This window comes from Lepidochelys kempii, chromosome 1 (assembly GCF_965140285.1).
Source record: "Lepidochelys kempii isolate rLepKem1 chromosome 1, rLepKem1.hap1, whole genome shotgun sequence".
In the NCBI taxonomy this organism is placed as follows: Eukaryota; Metazoa; Chordata; order Testudines; family Cheloniidae; genus Lepidochelys; species Lepidochelys kempii.
In genome coordinates, this window is record NC_136380.1 from 287,228,635 (window position 1) to 287,248,562 (window position 19,928).

A 19,928-nucleotide genomic window follows, 5' to 3' on the forward strand; every position below is an offset into this window, starting at 1 on the left:
CAAGTCTCAATAGATTCAATAGACATTTTTGTTTTGTTTTAAGCACAAATTTTCAGCCCATATATGTAAGGCAGTATGTAGCACAATGAGATCCTGGTCCATGATGAGGGCTCGTAGGTACCATGGTAATACAGGTAAATAATAATATGGATTTATGTTTTAAATGCTCAAATACACACAAAAATGGTTGAAGCAATTTGGCTAAAGCCTTAGAAAAGGTGTATCACCTCCGGGCCGAGACCAACCGTGGAAAATGTCAGCTGATTGCATCTACTAAAATGGAGACATAGACACACACAGTCAGACACCCACATACTCTCCTATGCCTCAGTTTTAAAAGAAAAACACTGCAAAAGGCCTTAGGATCCTAAAAATAAGATTGGAGTGCCAGGGAACTAATCATTGTGCTTCAACATACAAATATAAAAGGACAGACACTAGAACAGAAGCAGCGTTGATTGAATACCTGTTTCATGGGGACTGTTTATTCCCATTACAGATGCAAACTCAGGCTTGTAGTCATACTCGACGAGCCGCATTTGCGCTATTCTTCTCAGCTGCTCAGTTGTATCAACCTAATTGCACAAAGACCACGTTTCACATGTCCCAGTATTAAGGATCAGAGTCACATCAAGGGTTGCACAAGCATACTGAGAAGCATGACACAGCTGCCATCAAACATCTCCCTATTCAACATGGACCAGCTGTTATTTTTACTTGTATTCCCAGTTACATTTCAGTCAAACCACTTCATTTACAGACACAGCCTCATCCAAGTTCAAAGTCCCTCCCACCTCTCAGTTCAAACAGGATGGCTCCACAACGCAAGCAGTGCATTCACTTTCCTAAGGCCAACATTCCAACGTGTCTAGGATAACAGAATCTACTTCATGTGTGTCAGAAGGATAATTCATACATGCACTGTGGTGTAAATGTAAATGCCCTAAAAGCTCCACTTCACTCACCTCCTGGATATTCTGTTTTGCTCGACTGTCAGATGGATGCATGACTGTCCCCATCACTTTCACATTTCCACAGACGACCAGTGCTTCATCTGGTGCATCTGTGTTAATTCCTACTCGACCATGACAGACTATGGTCTCTGGAACATGTCCTCGCTGCCACAACACATCACTGTCATTCTCAAACTGCCCAGGGTTAGATGCCTGAAAACATTTGTTACAGTCAAAGACACTTTAGCACGGATTTACTATTGCTTTATCAAATTTACCAAAGGAATATGAAATGCCATACAAATCTTTCACATTTAAACTACATTTTTGAACTTTGACACATCAAAATGGATAACCTCTAAAGAAACGTTTCCCATCTAGAACATTTGCAGTGCCCGCAAAGCCTTTTCTTGTATTATATTTTACTATAATGTTGAGGAAGATGATCAACTTCAAAGCTTTTCAAGTAACTAGGTTTGTGATCAGACCTCAGAATCATTTCTGATTTGCCAACAAACTGTCTTCTAGCCTACTAGCTCACTAAGGACTGGACACTGGACAAGACAGAGAAAGGCAGATTTTAACACATCTCACTCGAAAGATTCCCCATTCCCTAAAGAAACCCATTGAACATACAGATCTCTCTCTCTTTTTTTTTACCCGTTTTCAGACACTCTCCTTTTATTTTGTCCGAGGTCCATTCTGAACAGATAAGAGGTGGATTTGGGCTTGAATTCATGCATACTGCATTCCCAACATGCACACACTCTGGACTGTAAATCAGACTGAAGGTACATTGGTGTCCACATTGTGGGTACCTAGGAATAACTTATGTTTACGAAACTATCCCACAACTATATTACTTGAAGTGGCTGATTACCACTTCTTTATTGTAAACTGGTTGGAGCAAGGACTATCTTTTTGTTCTGTATTTGTCCAGCATCCAGCACAATGGGGTCCGGGTCCAGGTCCAGGACAAGGGCTCCAAAGTGCTACTTTAATAACAACATTGTACCAATTTCCTCTTCCCTTTGCCTGTTTGTGTCTTTTAGAATCTAAGCTCTTTGTGACCGAGACTCAGCCTTCTTTTATGTCTGAAAAGCACTTAGCAGCTCGAGGATGTTTCCAGAAACAAAAAACAACAATTAAGCAATGTATTGAATCCATGACCCCTAAGTGCTTTGAACAACCTAAACCTTATTAAGATGCCTCAGGAAAAGAATAGAACAATGAGATTTTCTAACGGCTTAACTTTTTTTTTTTTGCAATGGATAATAACATTGCTGATTAAAGAGGACATAGATAAATTGACTTTGGAATGGCAGTTGCAACAAATCAAAGCTACCAGATGAATTCTACTTATCAACTGAGACATGGAAATTTCCATCATATTCAAACATATTTGCATAGGCCTGGAGACATGCAAGGTTTAAAAACAGCAGTTCCTGGAGAAGTCACCATCTGTAATATATATAACTTTTGCACTCACAAGTTAAGTTAGCTGCCATTTTCAATGAGGGACCCCTAAATAAGCACGTCCACACATTCTACAAAATACTACCCCTTGTCCGAACTCTATTACTTTACATTAATCAAATAAAATTAATCTTGCTCTCAGAGAAAAAAGCTCAATGAACAAAAATCCTAATGCTTTTTTGTTTATTTCCTTATTAAAAATAAAAAATTAACACTGAATTCAGACATTAAAATGTGGATCTAAACAAAATACCAAAGTGCCAAAAACTCAGCACTCCTTTATAAAGGCCTTGTGTTTTTGCAAGGCTACACCATCTGTGATACAGAGAATTGTGCATTTCTAACTGACCAATTAGAGCATGAGCTGATGTGCCTGTTAACCACTACTCAGTTTGTAGTTCTTTAATCTTTAACTCTGCAGTATGGCGGACTAGAGTGTATGTTTTTCCCATCGCGATGCATTCAGTAAGTTTTGCCACACTGCAGTAAGTGATGTCTTTATATACATGACCCTGCCTTCCAGTGCAAACATATCAGACCAGAACGCTGCTATAGTCCTTTTACTGATATGGCCATTATTTACATTCTCAGTCCTCTATTTTTGTCCATTCAATCATTTATTTATTTGACTGGCACCATAGGCACAAGTGCTAAAACAATCTGGTGGGTGTGGGAGCCTAAACCATGAACTTCTGCAGAACATAAGCTTTTATTTAAAGCAAAAATTAAGATACTAGCCCTTACGGTTCATAAGATAATGATCCAAATGTGAATTGGATGCAAAAATGCAGTCGTCTTCCTGAATCTGCAAACAGACAGCTCCAACAGCTCTGCTTTACCAGGCAGCAGCAAAGCAGAATTATAGTACTGGGGTCAGTTTTACTGCAGCTATTCAAAATAATCAGATCAGTTTCATGCTGCTACTGCTTGGAAAAACTATGGGCAGTAGCAGAGGCAGGCACTAGAGTTATTCATGGGAGCAGAGCACTGAAAACAGAGGCTACAGGAGAGATAAAGTAGCACAGACCTCATTAGTTGATTTATAGAAACGTATACTAAATCCACCCACAAAAGAACACCCAGCCCAAGCTCTCAGCACCTGGGCAATTTAAAAAAAATGTTTATAACAAAAATGAACAGACTGCAGCAATTACTGCCCTGCCCCATGCCCCCCCCCAACTAAACTAAAGGGGGAAGGGGAGGACCTAGGCCTAGTTATTACAAACTATTAAATTGTTATGAAGTACATGTATCACACACAAAAAATACTACATGACTATAGTAGCTATGTATATGATCTCATTTCTACAGCTCTTTGAGATCTACTGATGAAAAGTACTATATAAGAAGTAGGTATGTTATTAAAAAGAAAAACATTAAATGTTTCTGATAATAGGTCAGTGGCATATGTAATTAGAGCTGGGTGAAATTTTTCAATGAAAACTTTTTTCAGTGAAAAACATTTAGCAAATTCACATCGGTTTTGCTAAGTTGTCCATTTTGAAAAAAATCAAATGTTTCACTTTGACATTTTTTGAAACTAAATGATTCCGTTTTTCTGTCTGAAATCACTTTGGTTTGAAATTACCTTTAATTTTATTTTAAAATTTTTAAAATAAAACTGTTTACAAATGCTCAAATCAAAACAAAATGTTTCGTTCACCCAGAATTTTTTTAATTCACCAAAAACTTTTTAAAAAATCATTTGCGGTTCAACAGAAAACAATTTGTGGTGTTTTTGTTTTGTTGGCATTGACAGTGAACTGCAAAATCTATTCTTTTTTCAGCTCTGCATGCTAGTTCTCTTTCATCTTATTTCATTCTCAATATTTCTACAAAAAAAGAACATGAACTTTTCCTTTTCAAGTGCAGTCCAATGGTGATTATAAAAAATAGCTTTTTTATTTAGCATATCTATTCCTTTCGTGTATTCAGAGTCAAATGTATTTTACTACAATGAGAAAAATAAAGGCTCACTGTTTTCAGCTCCTTTTAACCCTGCAGAGTCAACACAATTACAACAGCATGAGCTGTGGGTTCTATCCTACCTTGTACCTCATCAACACAGTTGTTTACTAAGTTCCAGTACTAAGCCCATTGAAAGCAATGGGACTGCACAGGTGTCATGAAGGACATAAATTAGCCTGCAGAAAATTTGACATGGGTGAGGAGACATGGACTGGGAAGTTTTTGACTCCCAATCTCAGACAGTTTGCAGGCCCAGAAGTTAGAAATTATTATTTGTAAACTGAGCACAATTGATACAAAAATAATCAAGAGATAGTAAATACGGAACTTCAGAATGCCATTTTGAGTTACTCTTCATAAAATAGAACTGCAGTCTAAAAATCATGGGAAGACTACCCCTCATGGGCCCATCCTGTAGACATTTCTCGCATGGATTTAGGAGGATTCCTGGCATATGTAAAAATGAGCAGAATTGGGTCCAATTGGATCTGCCCTAAATGTGGTCTTCAAAGTACAGAGCAAAAGTCGTCCCTTACTCTAAATTCCTTTTCCTAAATATGATACAAACACATACGCTTTTTCAAAAATTAATTGTTCAAAAGGTGCCTATTGTAGATTATAAACTGCGCATACTTTAAAAACAATCCAAGAGCTTTCTAAAATTCCCCATATTTTTGAATGTCTTCTCACTCCCTTCTCAATATGTACTCCTCTTAAAACATGTCCATCTTTCACACATGCACACACACAGATATACAGAACTATTTATAGCCTCACAACAAGCCCTCAAAAACATGAAGATCCCTAAATCACCATGTGTACTACAAACAATTATAAAATGCACGCTGCCCAACAATAAACAAAAGATTCTCCCTTGTGAAAAGAAAATCAGAACGTGGTTCAAATAAACTTGTACCTACCCTCACAATGATCCTTTCAGAGACATGTGCAGACAATAAATAGGACTGGTCCTGACTGACAGCATATAGTCCAACCACCAGCATGAAGTATCTAATATGAAATTAATTTCAATGACTTCACAAGAAAGCTGAAATAATCTCACAGGCATAACGTATCTGTGACTGTAGGGGACCACCCTGACCATTAAGGGCTTCTGTCACTGCCTGCCTTATAATTTTGGGTGTCTTAATACTATGCTGCCATAGCTCAGAGCCCTGATAACAGTAGCCAGTCTGCCAACATAAAGGTCTCACCCTGGCTTCCATCAGCCTGGTTACTCCTACAACCCTGCCAGTCCCCGTTTCCCCTCCTCTTGGGGTCCAGACTCTGACTGTCTCACTATTTTTCTGGCCAAATTATTCTACCAACAATAGTAGTATGTTTAAAATACAACTTATTTTGCAGAATTGGAGGAAAATTAACACTTCTTACTCTCTGTTTTGTTCATTCTCTGTTAAATACTCTTTGGAGCCAATGCTCATTGAAGTCAATAGAAAGATTTCAGTATTGCTAACTCCAACCATTCAAGAAATCATGTATCAGGCCCCCAAAAACTCATGAGATTGGCTACAAATAAATAAGCTTTTAAACTCTATATCTAGGTTTCTTTTTATTTGCATTCTGGTTTCCGAGCCGTTAAAGTATAATCTGGGTGATATTCTCCAGCTTTGTGCTGCAACCATGAGGACTAGAAACTTTTCTTTTTTTGGTAGTAAAATGAAAACAGACTCTCACGTAATTCTAAAACTTCAGGAGCTGGGTCTTCAAGAAAGACACCAAAGACCATAAAACTCAAGATAAAATCATGAGAGCTGGCAACACAAACTTTCACAGACTATATCTGCCACATTGTAAGCCAGGTCACGCCTCCCTTACACTCCCGCCCCCCAGAGGACCATCACTCTACCTTTGGTCAGGATTAGGTTTCCCCTTTTTTCTCATGTTATTTGCTGTTGTTTCACTGAAATGTAACCTTCCCAATGTCACTTTGGTTGCCTGGTCTGCTGGTAGATCAAGTCTAAAACAGAAAAAGGAAACAAGTTAAGAGGCAAACCACCACCCTCCACCTAGACCACTTCCGATTGTCCTGCAGGTTTGCTCAAGCTGATTAATATGCTTCATTTTTCTGATTTTATATACTGAGCTGACAGCAGAGGCACCTCAGTACATGTGCAATGCTCCCCCACTTATAAAAATGTCACATTTTCTTCTTTTATGGCACCTTTCAACTTTGGTGCCAAAGCACATCAGCCTCACATTAATCAATCCATCACAACAATCCGTCAGGTAGTTCAGTAAGGGGGTGAATGTAGTCAATCGTATACGGTACCCAATCAAGAGCGGGAATATTTGGGTTCTTAGTAATATTCATATACTAAGTATCTCTGCACCAAGAGCCATGCATAGCTGCACATAATAGGCCCATTGACATACATGGGTATTTGTTGCTCATTTAGGATACTACCATAGATCATTCAACCTACAGTAACACATTAACCAAACCATAATTTCTCTCCTGTTTGTTTTTACCTATATCTGATTTGCATTTTCGTGTCCACTATTGCATGTAATGATGAATTTTTTCATGGACAAAGAATCGTCCAGTTACTCGCTTTTCATCTGGTGTAAATCAGTGTTACTCCTTCAGGGTCAGTGGCACAACATCAAGTTACACCAGCTGAGAATCCATCCCTTGGTAGCTAGTCAAAGAACCATGGCGGAAAAGTCTACGGGCTAATCTGTCCCCCATTTCCCAATTCAGCGTTCACCTCTGTGGATTTTTGAATAGGAGATGTAACCTTTTCTGAAACTTAATGTGGCGATTTTTCCTCTACATCGTATCTATATGACATGCAGTGTTTTTGTAGCCATGTCGGACCGAGGATATTAGAGAGAAAAAATGGGTGAGGTAATATCTTTTACTGGACCAACTTCTGTTGGTTAGAGAGAAGCTTTTGAACCACACAGAGCTCTATTATAGAATTTTGCTGCTTTTCTCTTGGCATGTTCTACATCCAAAATGTTTTTGGTCAGATGTTTTTATCCATGTAGAAAAGTGGTATGAATTTACCTATAAATCACACTGCTGTGTGAAAGAGTTATTTTTGTCAAAATTTCTACGACCACAAGCAAATGTTCGGTCATAGGACGCAGTCAATTTCAGTCCATGACTGCAACTGAAATATTTATACTAGTAACAAAAGGGAAGTGTTTAACAGAGGTCAAACTACTAAGATACATGTGATATAAACACACTGGTTTTTAGACAGAAACTACTCCCCTATAGAATTTTTTTTTGTTCTGTTCTGCTGTACATTATATTTTGCTTCTGCAGCTAAAAGGTCTTTTTTGTTTTGTTTTTCAAACTTTTCCAAAAATGTACATACATTTTTTTTTGTGATCCATCTGACAGACAGATTTTAAGTAAACTCAGAGAATAGGAGTTGAACTGAAAAATAAAGCAGACTCTGTATCCACTAGACCTATACATTATTGGATTAATACTATGGGACCAGCTCTTCCTGCCTTTCATTATAAAATATAACGGTGCACACAGGAGGGAGCCGGAGGAGAGGAAATCCTTGCAGAACTTCTCCCGCATTAGGAGTAGGCTTTGACATGCACACTTCCCCTTGCCATTTTTCTTAACCATCCCCCTAAATTTCAGATGGAACAGGCAGTTCTGAGTGCCTGGAACACACAGATCTTGTAGATCGCTGGAGATTTCCGGGCCATCTGTGCCCCACATCTCCAAATCAACTCCAGTGCCCCCTCTTCTGCTTCTGGCTCTCTAGTGCTCTGGGGGTCCATGCTGTCAGGGACTCCTCTAAACACTGTTGTTCTGGTATAAGTCCCAAGTGTTCAGGAGCTCTGCATATAAATTAAAAATCTCAGGTCTCTTTGCTTTTTGTTGGATTGGTTGCTGATGTGAAGGGGAATGTGCATTTCTACACAACCATTGGGCACCTGCTACAATAAAGACATATATGTCATCAAAATTAAAAGAATCCTCTAGCAAACGTGTTTTACCAAAAATAAAGTGCCCTCCCACCCCCCCAAAAAAAGCATTTCTTGTGTTTCAGAGAGACAAGGGCCTTTTTACATAAACCAACTGAGACATTAATAGTTCAGGAGAATGGCTATGATGTTGCAACACTGGATGAGGATATCAGGCAATAAATCAGGGGAAGCAGGTTTAGAAAGGAGATGTCTGATATTGACACAAATAGCCTGACTATCAGCAGCGAGAGGAAAAGGAAGTATGAGGAAGTACAAAAGGCTTTCAGTAAGTTTGTCTTAGGGCTTGTCTACACTACAATATTAGGTCGACTTAAGTTAGGTCAGCCACAGCAGTTATGAAATCAGCTGTTGGTGTCCACACTGCCCTCCTTCTGCTGGTGGTGCGTGTCCTCACCAGGAGCACTTACACAAATTGTAGCGGGGCATTGTGGGGAACTGACAGCCATGCTGGGCTCATATCTGGAGCCCTCCCAGTCACCAGGGTTGAGCTGTGAGCTCGGTCCAGGGCTCAATTTCACAGGAAGAAGCCTACCAGCAATGAAATCGACACTCGTCAGTTTCACCGCTGCTATTATTTCACATTTTGTCTTGGGCTCCCCCTGGTGGAGCTCACAGCTGGAGCCTCTCCCCCAGCTCCAGGGCTGACATGCACTCCTCACTTTGTGACTCAGTAAAGTCAATTAGAGTTTTGCTTGAATAAAGACTGTAGAGCCAGGCCTAGAATTACTATCTATTTGCCATGGAACAACAATTTCTGGTGAGGAGAATTGGGAGGGAGAAAAAAATTCTTACTTAACAGGATTGAAAGATTTTTTGCTTCGGTCCGACTGAGACTGTTCAATGGTGATTATCTGATTTGGGGCGTCCGCCTATAATTAAAAGGAAATAACCTTTTCAAGTACAAATTTGAAAACGTGACAGGTTACACTTTTAACAGGTTAATTTTCTCACAAATAAATGTAAAAGGTTGTAGTGAGAATAGACCAAGCGTCAATATACAAATTAATTAGAAAACCAAACTCTCTCAATTGTTGTGGAACCACATATATAGCGACATAGGAATCGCCACCTGTTCAGAGCAGTGTTTCACTAGTCCAGACTCATGGATCCCACCGTAGCCAGTAAGTAACGGAGATTTCAAAGCCTCCTTCATGGACAGTTATGCAATAATATGTCAAGGGGGAAGTTTCTTCCTGATCCCAAGTTGTTAACGGTTGGTTTATGTCCTGAAGCATGAGTGTGGATATCTTTTATGAATATTTATACAAACCAGGAAATTCCAGAAATTCTTTTAGACATGTCTAAACCTTTTCCCAATCCTGTCAAGCTCTTTTTTCAATAATACCATGTGACAGTGAGTTCCACCAGTTAACTATGTATTAGAGTTCTAAGAAGCATGAAGCGAAGCAAAGTTATTAACTACAGTATCCTTTAAAAATACCTATACAAATATTTAAAACCACTACCCTCTTCTGGTAAATAAAACCTAGGGCAAATCTTTCAGACAGAAGGGAATTTGAATACAAGAGCATTGCTATACACAAAAGGAATTGAGGATGAGAAATGAAATTTTGGATTCCACTTGACTGGCTGCAGAGAGCTTGGTTAAATTTCATAGATTCAGGCCTCTGCCATCATCCAAAGATGACCTCCACTTTTGTTGTGCAGAAATTCCACTCTAAACTATCATTCCCCACCCAAATCATGTACCATCTTCCCACCCCTGACTGTTTATGTATACAGTAAGCCTGATAAATCGAGCTGGCAGAATTGTTCATAATGACCAGTTTAGCCCTTTTTCTGTTTGTGGATTGTCTGGGAATAGAATTCAATTTTTACCATTTTTGTGAACTACTTTTTTTAATTAGTCCTTATTCATGGTATGTGATTGACCACCTAAGTCACATGGTACCATCTACATTCCCTGATTGGATGACAAACTAACAGGAGGGAAATCAGTGTTATGATAGCTGTACAAACATTGCACCCTTCAGCACACATCTGCACAGGTGTGCACAATCTCACTATCTGAACACATCCTGATGAACAAAATGTTGCCCATTCTACCAGACACCAAAAAACTAACAAAAAGGGTCAACAGTAATGAAATGAATTCCGTTTTTTATTCAAATAAATTACTGCAAATGCTTTTTGCACTATTCCTCCTGCTCTACTGATAATCACATACTTATAATGAAGACAAATTAAAAGCACAGGGAGAATTACCTTAATTCCAAAAGTTTTCAAGTAAAACTTTTCGATAGGTTTCAACCCCTGCTGGGTTTTGACATATTTTGGATTCCCAACAACACTGATGTGGACTGTGATCTGGAAATGGTTCTTCTTCTGGCATACAAAAGCATCATCTGCTGTTGAAAAATTAAATCCTTTGTCTGTGACAATGTGGTATCCTACATCAGGGCTACGAAAACAGGAATAAAGAACAGCTGCAGTAAGCAAACATACATTTCAGTGACAAACCCTGCTCATGTTCCTTTGGGTGGAGTTAAATAATGAAATCCTAGGACTGGAAGGGACCTTGAGAGGTCATCTAGTCCAGTCCCCTGCACTCATAGCAGGACGAAGTATTATATAGACCATTCCTGACAGGTGTTTGTCTAACCTGCTCTTAAAAATCTTGAATGATGGAGATTCCACAAACTCCTTAGGCAATTTATTCCAGTGCTTAACCACTCTGACAAAAGTTTTTCCTAATGTCTGACACCTAAACCTCCCTTGCCGAAATTTAAGCTCATTGCTTCTTGTCCTATTCTCAGAGGTTAAGAACAACAATTTTTCTCCCTCCTCCTTGTAACAACCTTTTATGTACTTGAAAACTGTTATGTCCCCTCTCAGTCTTCTCTTTTCCAAACTAAACAAACCCAGTTTTTTCAGTGTTCCCTCATAGGTCATGTTTTCTAGACCTTTAATCATTTTTGTTGCTCTTCTCTGGACTTTCTCCAGTTTGTCCACATCTTTCCTGAAATGTGGTGCCCAGAACTGGACACAATACTCCAGCTGAGGCCTAATCAGCACGGAGTAGAGTGGCAGAATTACTTCTCGTGTCTTGCTTAAAACACTCCTGCTAATACATCCCAGAATGATGTTGATTTTTTTGCAACAGTGTAACACGGATTAAATGAAAGTGGGATTATGTATAATCTCAAGCAACAGATCTACATGTGTACATGCTGACTCTGTGGGTGCTCCGGGACTCGAGCACCCACGGGGAAAAATTAGTGGGTGCTCTGCACCCACTAGCAGTCAAGCTCCCTGCCCCACCCCGCCGCCTCACCTCCTCCTCCACCGACTCCTCCCAGCGCACAACGTCTCCAATCCTCCCTCCCTCCCTCCCTCCCATGCTTTCCACCACCAAACAGCTGTAGCAAGCTCTGGGAGGGAGGGGGGAGGAGCGGGAACATGGTGTGCTCAGGGAAGGAAGCGGCAAAGAGGTGGGGCTGGGGCGGGGATTTGGGGAACGAATTGAATAGGGGCAGGGAGGGGGTAGAGTTGGGGTAGGGACTTTGGGGAAGGGGTTGGAGGCGGGGCGGGGTGGGAGCAGAGGCAGGCCAAGCACCCACCAGAGCCAGAAGAAGTCGGCACCTATGCATGTGTTGTTCTTTTATCTTCATAAGGGTAGGACTAGGAATTCTTTTTAAATTGACTTGTAATTCTACTCTGGCACCTTACATATAGGAAGGTTAAGAGTGGGGGAAATTTACACAATTCTCGCTTACAAATCATATAGAAAAGCATACCTCCAAACCATATCAGTTTATTCCCAGAGCTCAAAATGCACCACTGTAAGTAGCTGAGCTGAAAATGCGTTGTGTTTATTGACGTGCCAATCAGCCAAGTAGACATCTTGCTTTGTTCCGGAATTCATGCAGCCAAACACTTTCACAGTAGCTTTTGAAGTGGAGTAGGGTTTTACTCAGGCCAAACATACAACAGTTGACACATCTGGAGAGATCTCCACAAAGCACTGTTTTATAGTACTGTTCCTCATCCACAAAGTAATGGAACCCTATTCTACTTATTGGAAGGGATAATTTATCAGCTAGAGAGAAAAGTTCTCTGTCTTTATATTCCCTGATTCAGAGCACATCAGGCAAAGGGGTCAAAAGATCTTCCAGAAAGATCCAGCAAATTAGCCACCCAGACAATGGTTGCAGTCTGCTGACATAAGTGACTGATAATCTTGAAGTAACAGGACTACACGGCAAATCTTCCAGATACGAAGAATGACTTTCCTCATTAATGAGGGATTTGATGATAATGATCAAGTTCCACTATGGAACCCCTCATTAGCACAACCATTAATGACAACTTTTCAAGACTAATCCATTTATTTGGTCATTATAGGTTGGAAGGATTTAATATAAAGATTTTACAAAAGATTTATAAAGACTATCATCTTCTGAACAAACTTTAATCATAGATTTTCTGGCATATAGAGCAAAGATAAAAAGGCTTCATAAACTACCATATTGCTTCTGAACTCCCTTATTTTTTAACATAAGTAATAATGAGTATAGCAGGTTTTAAAAGCATCATCGCTGAAGAAACTCCTTAAGCCTCTATATAAATTTTGAAATTTCTTCTAGGTAAGGGCAATGCCAATTTATAAGATGACGATTTAAAGCAATTTCTGAACATTTGCTTCAATGCAGACACACAGGTCAAGAAATAGAAGTACAGCTTTTCCTTCCCCAAGAGGAATGATTTGGGTTGAAGGTTATTCTGAAGAGTACTGTCATGGTTGGATTCTTACCTACTGTACCCAGGCACATCTTCATAAAGCAGTTAAGAAACACATGGAGTATCTAGGCCTGATTTTGCAAGGAGTTTTATTGGGATTTGAAGGTGCTGAGCCTGTTCCTTTGCCTAACTAGGGCTCAGTGATATTTCTTATGAGTCTGAGCCGTGGTGCGGTTGGGGAGGAGGCAGACGGCTGGAATGCTAGCATGAGGAGACAGCATGCTTCACCTGTCTATGCCTCTGTAATGTTGACAGTGCTCCTCCAGTGCAGCTTTCCTGGAATACACTCCACATCAGCACACCTCTGCCTGGGTTGCTAGCAAATCCAACAGTATTTCTTTCATAGCACTGGGAGGGACTCTGTGTGGACTCCATGCAGAGGCCCAAGGTGTATGGGAGGGGAAGAGAAATGTTCTCTCATACCTTTCTTCCCACTCATCTAAGGGGAGGTGTAATCTGATCCACAGAGTTAAATCACAGACTGAGAGCCCCACTCCTTCAAGCCCTCCACACATGGAGCTGCCAATGAAGTCGATATCAGTTCCATGGTCAGAGGGGCTGCAAGATCAGAACCTTCAGGCCCAGGACATACGAAGGTTTATGCACAAGTGGTCCAACTGATGTCAGTAAAGTTGCTCATGTGAAAAAGTATAATCACGCACATAAAACAGTGAAGATCATGCCCTGTATGTGTGTTATGAAAGCAGTCAGCCGTGACATGAGGCCATTTCTAGTGCACTGACTAACAATGCCTTACACATCTCTTTAAAATGTAGCTGTAAATAAATCGTTGAGCAGCAGCAGCAGCAAATTAAATAGATAGAGTGCAAGTGGAGGCGAGTTTGTTAACTGATGGATTTAAATGTTTAAAGGGAGTTGTAAACATTTTTGCACTTGAAAATAAACAGATTAGGGTTTTTTTTATATAAACATGTAATTCTGTTTCCCCTATATCAGGGGTTCTCAAACTTCATGGCATCACAGCCCCTTTCTGACAACAAAAATTACTACACGACCCCATGAGGGGGACTGAAGCTTGAGCCCACCCAAGCCCTGCCCACTCAGGCGAGATGGGGGCAAAGCCAAAGCTTTACTCCCACCACCCTGGGTGGGGGGGCCAAAGCCGAAGCCCAAGGGCTTCAAGCCCCAGGCAGGTAGCCTGTAACCTAAGCCCTGCCACCCAGGACTGAAGCCTGATCCTGCCACCCAGGCATGAAGCCCTTGGGCTTCAGCCCTGGGTGGTGGGATTCACACTTCGACTTTGGCCCCGGGCCCCAGCAAGTCAAACACGAGCCCTGGTGACCCCATTAAAACAGGATTGGGACCCACTTTGGGGTCCCAACCCATAGTTTGAGACTGGCTGCCCTAAATAAACACTGAATTACTTTTTCCTCCTCCTAATTTTTGCACTTGTAGCTAGGAATTAAAAATAAACAGATTTATTCTCGTTTTCTTGATTTGAAGTCTCCAGGAAGTTTATTCATTTCACAGATTCTGTGAGTTTAAGATTACATGAACTGCATTCCTGCAGTTAGGATTACTGATGTCTCAAATATATACTGGCCAGAATCCTGGGAAAATGTGTGCATGTGCTTACATTTTCACACATGAATAGCTCCATTGCACTTAATGGGACTACTAATGTGTATAACATTAAGCCCATTCTTAAGTGTTTGCAGGATCACCACCTGACTTAATTTTAATTAGCATTTACATTCTGACTGCTGAAGGCTGAAAAACTAACACTCAATAGCCAGAATTTTCAGAAATAACTAGTAATTTTGGGTGTCCAAATTGAGACACCATAAAGGGGCCATCTTTTCTGAAAGTATGGAGTATCCACCCTCTGAAAACTCAGGCCACTTTCAGGGGTTTCAGATGGGATATCCCAAAACTGAGGCCCACAAAAATCAGCAGTTACCTTTGAAAATCTTAACCCATGACTTAAGAGTTAGCTGAAATTTGAGAATTTTTTTTTTTAATAGAAACAGGCCAGAGCCACACAGCTCAGATTTAAATTTTCCCAGAACAAGGGAATTTTCAGATCTAGAATTTTAGCTCCATCTCATCTTAGCTTTTATAACAAGAACAAATTGGCTCGAGACATGTTTCAGAATGGAATCCCATCTGCTGTAAACTGTGACGGTGAAAATACCAAAAGATTAAAAAGAAAATGGTAATTTTTTCTTAGAAACAAAATTCTAAAAAAAGAGGAAACAGTAAGGTTTTTTAGGCTCAATGACCATCTATCTAGACTTAGCAGTGATAATACGAACGTTCTTTTGACACAAACAGGATATAATATCAGGAAGCAGAGAAATTCTGTACACAGATCATAACTACAATGCATCTTGGGAGAAAGACTACTAACATGGACCTATACTCAAAAAAAAAAAAAAGATGCTAATCCCCTAAGTGACCAAATAATGGTCATAATTTATCTAGTTAGGTACTTTTATGGTAATCATCATAGTATCTGTTCCTTGATTTAATGCGCCAAAAAAGTACATCTGTTTTAAGTGTTCAACATCTGGGGAACTAAATAGCTGATAAGACTGGATTCAGAGCCTATCACCTCTAATTCACAGCTCAAATGTAGCCATTGACTAAAAGTGGATGTGCAATATATTGGCTGTGGCAGGCCACTTCCTTGTGGAGAGGTATCCAGGCCACAATCACCTCTCCAAGCCGACTGGGAGGCTTGTAGGCTTTCCCAGCAGAGGCACCAAGGTTTGAAAGGTAGAGACATTGAACTATTGGCTCACCCGTAAGACAGTCTCTTCAGAGTAAAAAGAAAAGGAGTACTTGTGGCACCTTAGAGACTAAGTACACAAATACTCCTTTTTTTTTTTTTTTGCGAATACAGCCTAACACAGCTGCTACTCTGAATCCCTTCAGCATGGGGTTGTGTTTAAAAAAAAAAACACACCTCATATTGCAGCTACATAGTGCTGTCTGTGCATAAATGGAAGACACTAGTGTTCAGGGCTGAACATGATGCACCCAAATTAACCTTTTTTGGAAAGTGTTCTTTTTGGCAAGTGTTTTTTTTATTTTTGGAGGGTGGAGCGGGAGGAAAATACAAGTTAACCCTAGCACTTAAAAGGCTTCTCTACTGTGCACAGTGACTAATTGCTGCAACCCTGGGAGATAAACAAGCTGACATGGAAGGATCTCTGCTAAAAAAATGTTCTCTGAATAGGAGAACATAGAAAATTGGGGGATGGAGGGAGGGCTGAACTTGCAGTGACCTTTCTGAAGGTGGTATGTTGATATTGGGGAGGTTTTTTTCCCCTTTTGTTGCTGCTGCAAAATTCTGTGTCTGTACAGGCAAAACAGGTGCACAATATTAAAACCTCGTCGCATAGGTTACAAGAGCCCATGCAGCAATAACAAAGTAACAAAGGTAACTACCTTAAGAGGACCTTAGGCCATGAGAAGGTGATGTGCAGTATGTGCAATAGTTATTTGCTCCAAACTGTCTTGCCAAAAGGAGAAAAAAAATCAAATAGATTTAAGTTAGCTTGGAAGTGTTCTCATGCCTGAAGCCACCTGATTTAGAGTCCTTCTGCTGTGCTGAAAACAATATATCAGAATGCTTGGCATGAACATTCAGTGATTCCTTAAAATCTGGTGATCAGATTCATCCTCACTTCTGACTGTCACTTTCCCTCCCCACCTCATTTCATTCTGAAAACTACATGTACCATTTATTTCAGCAGCTCAGTGCAAACAAACAAAAATAAATCCAAGTGTAAACATCTGTGCTTACAGTGTTTCGTAACTATAGTTAAATAAGCTGCTCCAGTGAGAAGTTTGATATGGCTGCCATGTTAGAGCCTGATAACATTTGTCCACAGCCGCTACATTCTGTCCATCGCTGTCATAGTCTTGCACTTCAGTGCCACAGTCCTTTACTGTCACTGTGAAGAGACAAATGCCACAGTTCATTTGCTACATGCCAGGGCTAGCCTGTAACACTGCAGAAGACCAGCAAATAAAAAAAACATTGTTTTCCTTTGTAGCTATTCCAAAAATATTTTCCTGCCTTATTTTATTGTCACAGAGTATTTGTTTTTTTACCTTTCATGCTCTGAGATATCACTCAGGTAGCACTGCTTTTAATTCTTCTACTCTCCCCCACCCCGAAAAAGACAACTTTTACATGGCAAAAAAATCATTTGTCAGCTAAGCATTTTAATTTTTGAAATAATCATTTTGTGACAAGATCTAGCAAAGAAAGAAGAAATGCCAGAATTATCAAATACCCCCCTTGCGATAAGCTTAAAATAAAAAAATCCACCAGTCCAAACTAACAAGTATTTAATTCCATAGCAAAAAAAAAAAAGAAAAAGAAAGAAAAGAAAGAAGCAACATTGAGCCATTCAAACTGGCTGGCCAATCACTGTTTAATGCTTTATCATGAGAAACATCCCAGACTGCCGATTACATCAGCTTGAAGCAGCCAGCGTCAATGCTGATGCTTGAGATACTCCACATGTCATGACGGCTGAGGAGCACTTCATGTGGGAGACAAATAAATGGAGTGGAGTCCAGAATATAGCGTACACTACAGTGAGCAAGCAATCTAAGAATCCTTATGTGGCCTGAGGCGGCATGGTGTGACAGAAAAAGCACAGCACTGTTGAAATAATTGCAGCCCAGAGCCCCTAGCTGCAATAACTGTGTTTCTGACAGACAGCTGGGTGAATACTACAAACAGTGTTCTCTGGTTACTCATTTTGATTTTTAAACTAATTTTCTTCTGCCATGTTTGAGCCCCTTGTGTGTTCACAGTCCACTAAAATTGAGCCACTGGGTTTTACTGACATTAATGTTTGCACAGAGCAAATTTCAAAGCTGTATCGCCATTATTAAAACCTAACATTTTAAATTCACATAAGCAAGCATCTACAACTGCTCGTTTATCCATTCCATCAGGAATAGTAGCAATATTATGGGACTCATCTGACCAATCACAATTTACCACACAGCTCAAACAACAGATACTTAAAGAAAGGTTTGTGGTCAATCCATGTACTAGTTGGTAAAAGAAACCACCACAAAAATTGATCTAATAATTTCAAACAACTTATAAGTCTGAAAGAGTGACAGACTTCTGACTATGCAGTTTTGTTGTAGCTGTGTCAGTCCCAGGATATTAGAGAGACAAGGTGGGTGAGGTAATATCTTTTATTGGACTAACTTCTGCTGGTGAGAGAGACAAGCTTTCAAGCTACACAGAGCTCTTCTTCAGGTCTGGGGAATGTACAAAGTGTCACAGCTAAATACAAGCTTCTCACTAAAAGGCTTAAATTCATCAGATAAATTGTTCATTGTGAACTAACTATTCGGTTACATACAATCTCATATGCCAAAGTTGATCCAATCCTGTAGAAGCCCAATGAGTCTTTTGGTACATATGGACGATTATAGACTCAGCATTTTCATCATGATAAAACCCTGAATTACATGAATGTTGGGGGGAAAACAATAAAAAGCTTTTTATCAGACCCTTATATAGGTACATTTTATAGAAGAAAGGGAGCTGTCAAATCAGATGGCGAGTGACGCTGAAATGCATTCTCTTCCTTCCTTCTGCCCCCCACATTAATCACCTGTTAAGCTGACCCAAGATGGTTTCCATGCCCTAGTGAACTTTTGTTGACTAGGTCAACAGAGTACAGAATCCCTTACGTTCCGCAGGCTCACGCAGGTAAGAAGGACAGAACCCTTTGGCTGAAGAGTGCACTCAGTGAGTGTGAACATTTAAAGTTTCATCTGTAACCTGCAAAAACAGATAGTTCCTCACTTTTGAGCAAACAGTGAAGAAAATTGTTTGAAGGAGCCTGTCCTGTCAGGTTTAATACTGTTATCTTTTCTGAGCCAGCATTAGCGTGACTTTCAAAATGTCCTAGTGGTCAACAATATGAAACACTTACCCTGCTGAGAGTTGTTAGTCCATGGTGGAGAATCAGTGGCATCTTCTGACAATTGTGAGTGCCTTCTCTTTTTAGCTGATGCCAGGGAAATACTTAAAAAAAAGTACATTGTACATTAGTACTCCACAGAATAACTAAATGTATAAGGTAACACCAATGTACCTGATTTCTAACAGAATTTTCACTCGAGTTCCGATTCTGTTTTATTTTTACTGAATTAAGTGACTTATGCTTTTCAGTCTTAAATACCAGTGTCCTTTTTATTCCATGTGACCAAGGAATTCACCCTTTTTAAAGCAAGTTTTACACACACAGCACACCACAGAGATTGCATTTGTTTTGGGCCAGTTGTACTAAAATCCCAGCCTTATTCCTGAATGGGTTTAGTCAGACAGGGGCAAACTCTGTTCCCTCCTCTGTGGAGAAGGAAAAAGACCATTTACAGTGTTTCTGCTATATGAGGAGAAGGGGGATATGATGCACCTCTTGTGCAGCATGGAGTCTAGTTCCACATGGGAGAAGAGACAGGGCTGGAGGATCTGCCGCTATACGGATCCTTGAGACCTTTTATTTGCCACCCAGACAGGTGTAGGGGCAAGGGCTATAAGCCAAAATAGGTTCCAGTCCACAACCTGGGGGATGGTTACCCTTTCCCTTTGCCTGCCAAGGTATTTTGATTAGTCACTGAGGGAAAGCTTTTGCCTTAATCTTTATTTGTTTTATTATTAAGCACCCAACACATTTTGGTGGCTGAAGACTATATCAAGTATATAACGAGTATTCGGTTTTATCACACGAGTAAGAGGAGCTGGTTTTTCTCATGCCTCACGTCAGAATGTTAACTCAT

The 19,928-nt window shown here is 40.1% G+C and overlaps 1 protein-coding gene across 1 annotated transcript in view; it reads right to left on the reverse strand.

The window, feature by feature from the left end:
* MYRFL (myelin regulatory factor like) overlaps positions 1–19,928 on the reverse strand; it is a 64,069-nt gene that overhangs the window by 33,351 nt on the left and 10,790 nt on the right. Inside the window, exons 6-13 of the mRNA XM_073339326.1 lie at positions 19,082–19,173; positions 16,912–17,062; positions 10,605–10,800; positions 9,171–9,247; positions 6,265–6,375; positions 5,318–5,408; positions 966–1,166; positions 467–575 (exon numbers count right to left, since the gene is read on the reverse strand). Coding sequence (XP_073195427.1) covers positions 467–575; positions 966–1,166; positions 5,318–5,408; positions 6,265–6,375; positions 9,171–9,247; positions 10,605–10,800; positions 16,912–17,062; positions 19,082–19,173 — 1,028 coding nt within the window. The remainder of the gene's footprint in view (positions 1–466; positions 576–965; positions 1,167–5,317; positions 5,409–6,264; positions 6,376–9,170; positions 9,248–10,604; positions 10,801–16,911; positions 17,063–19,081; positions 19,174–19,928) is intronic.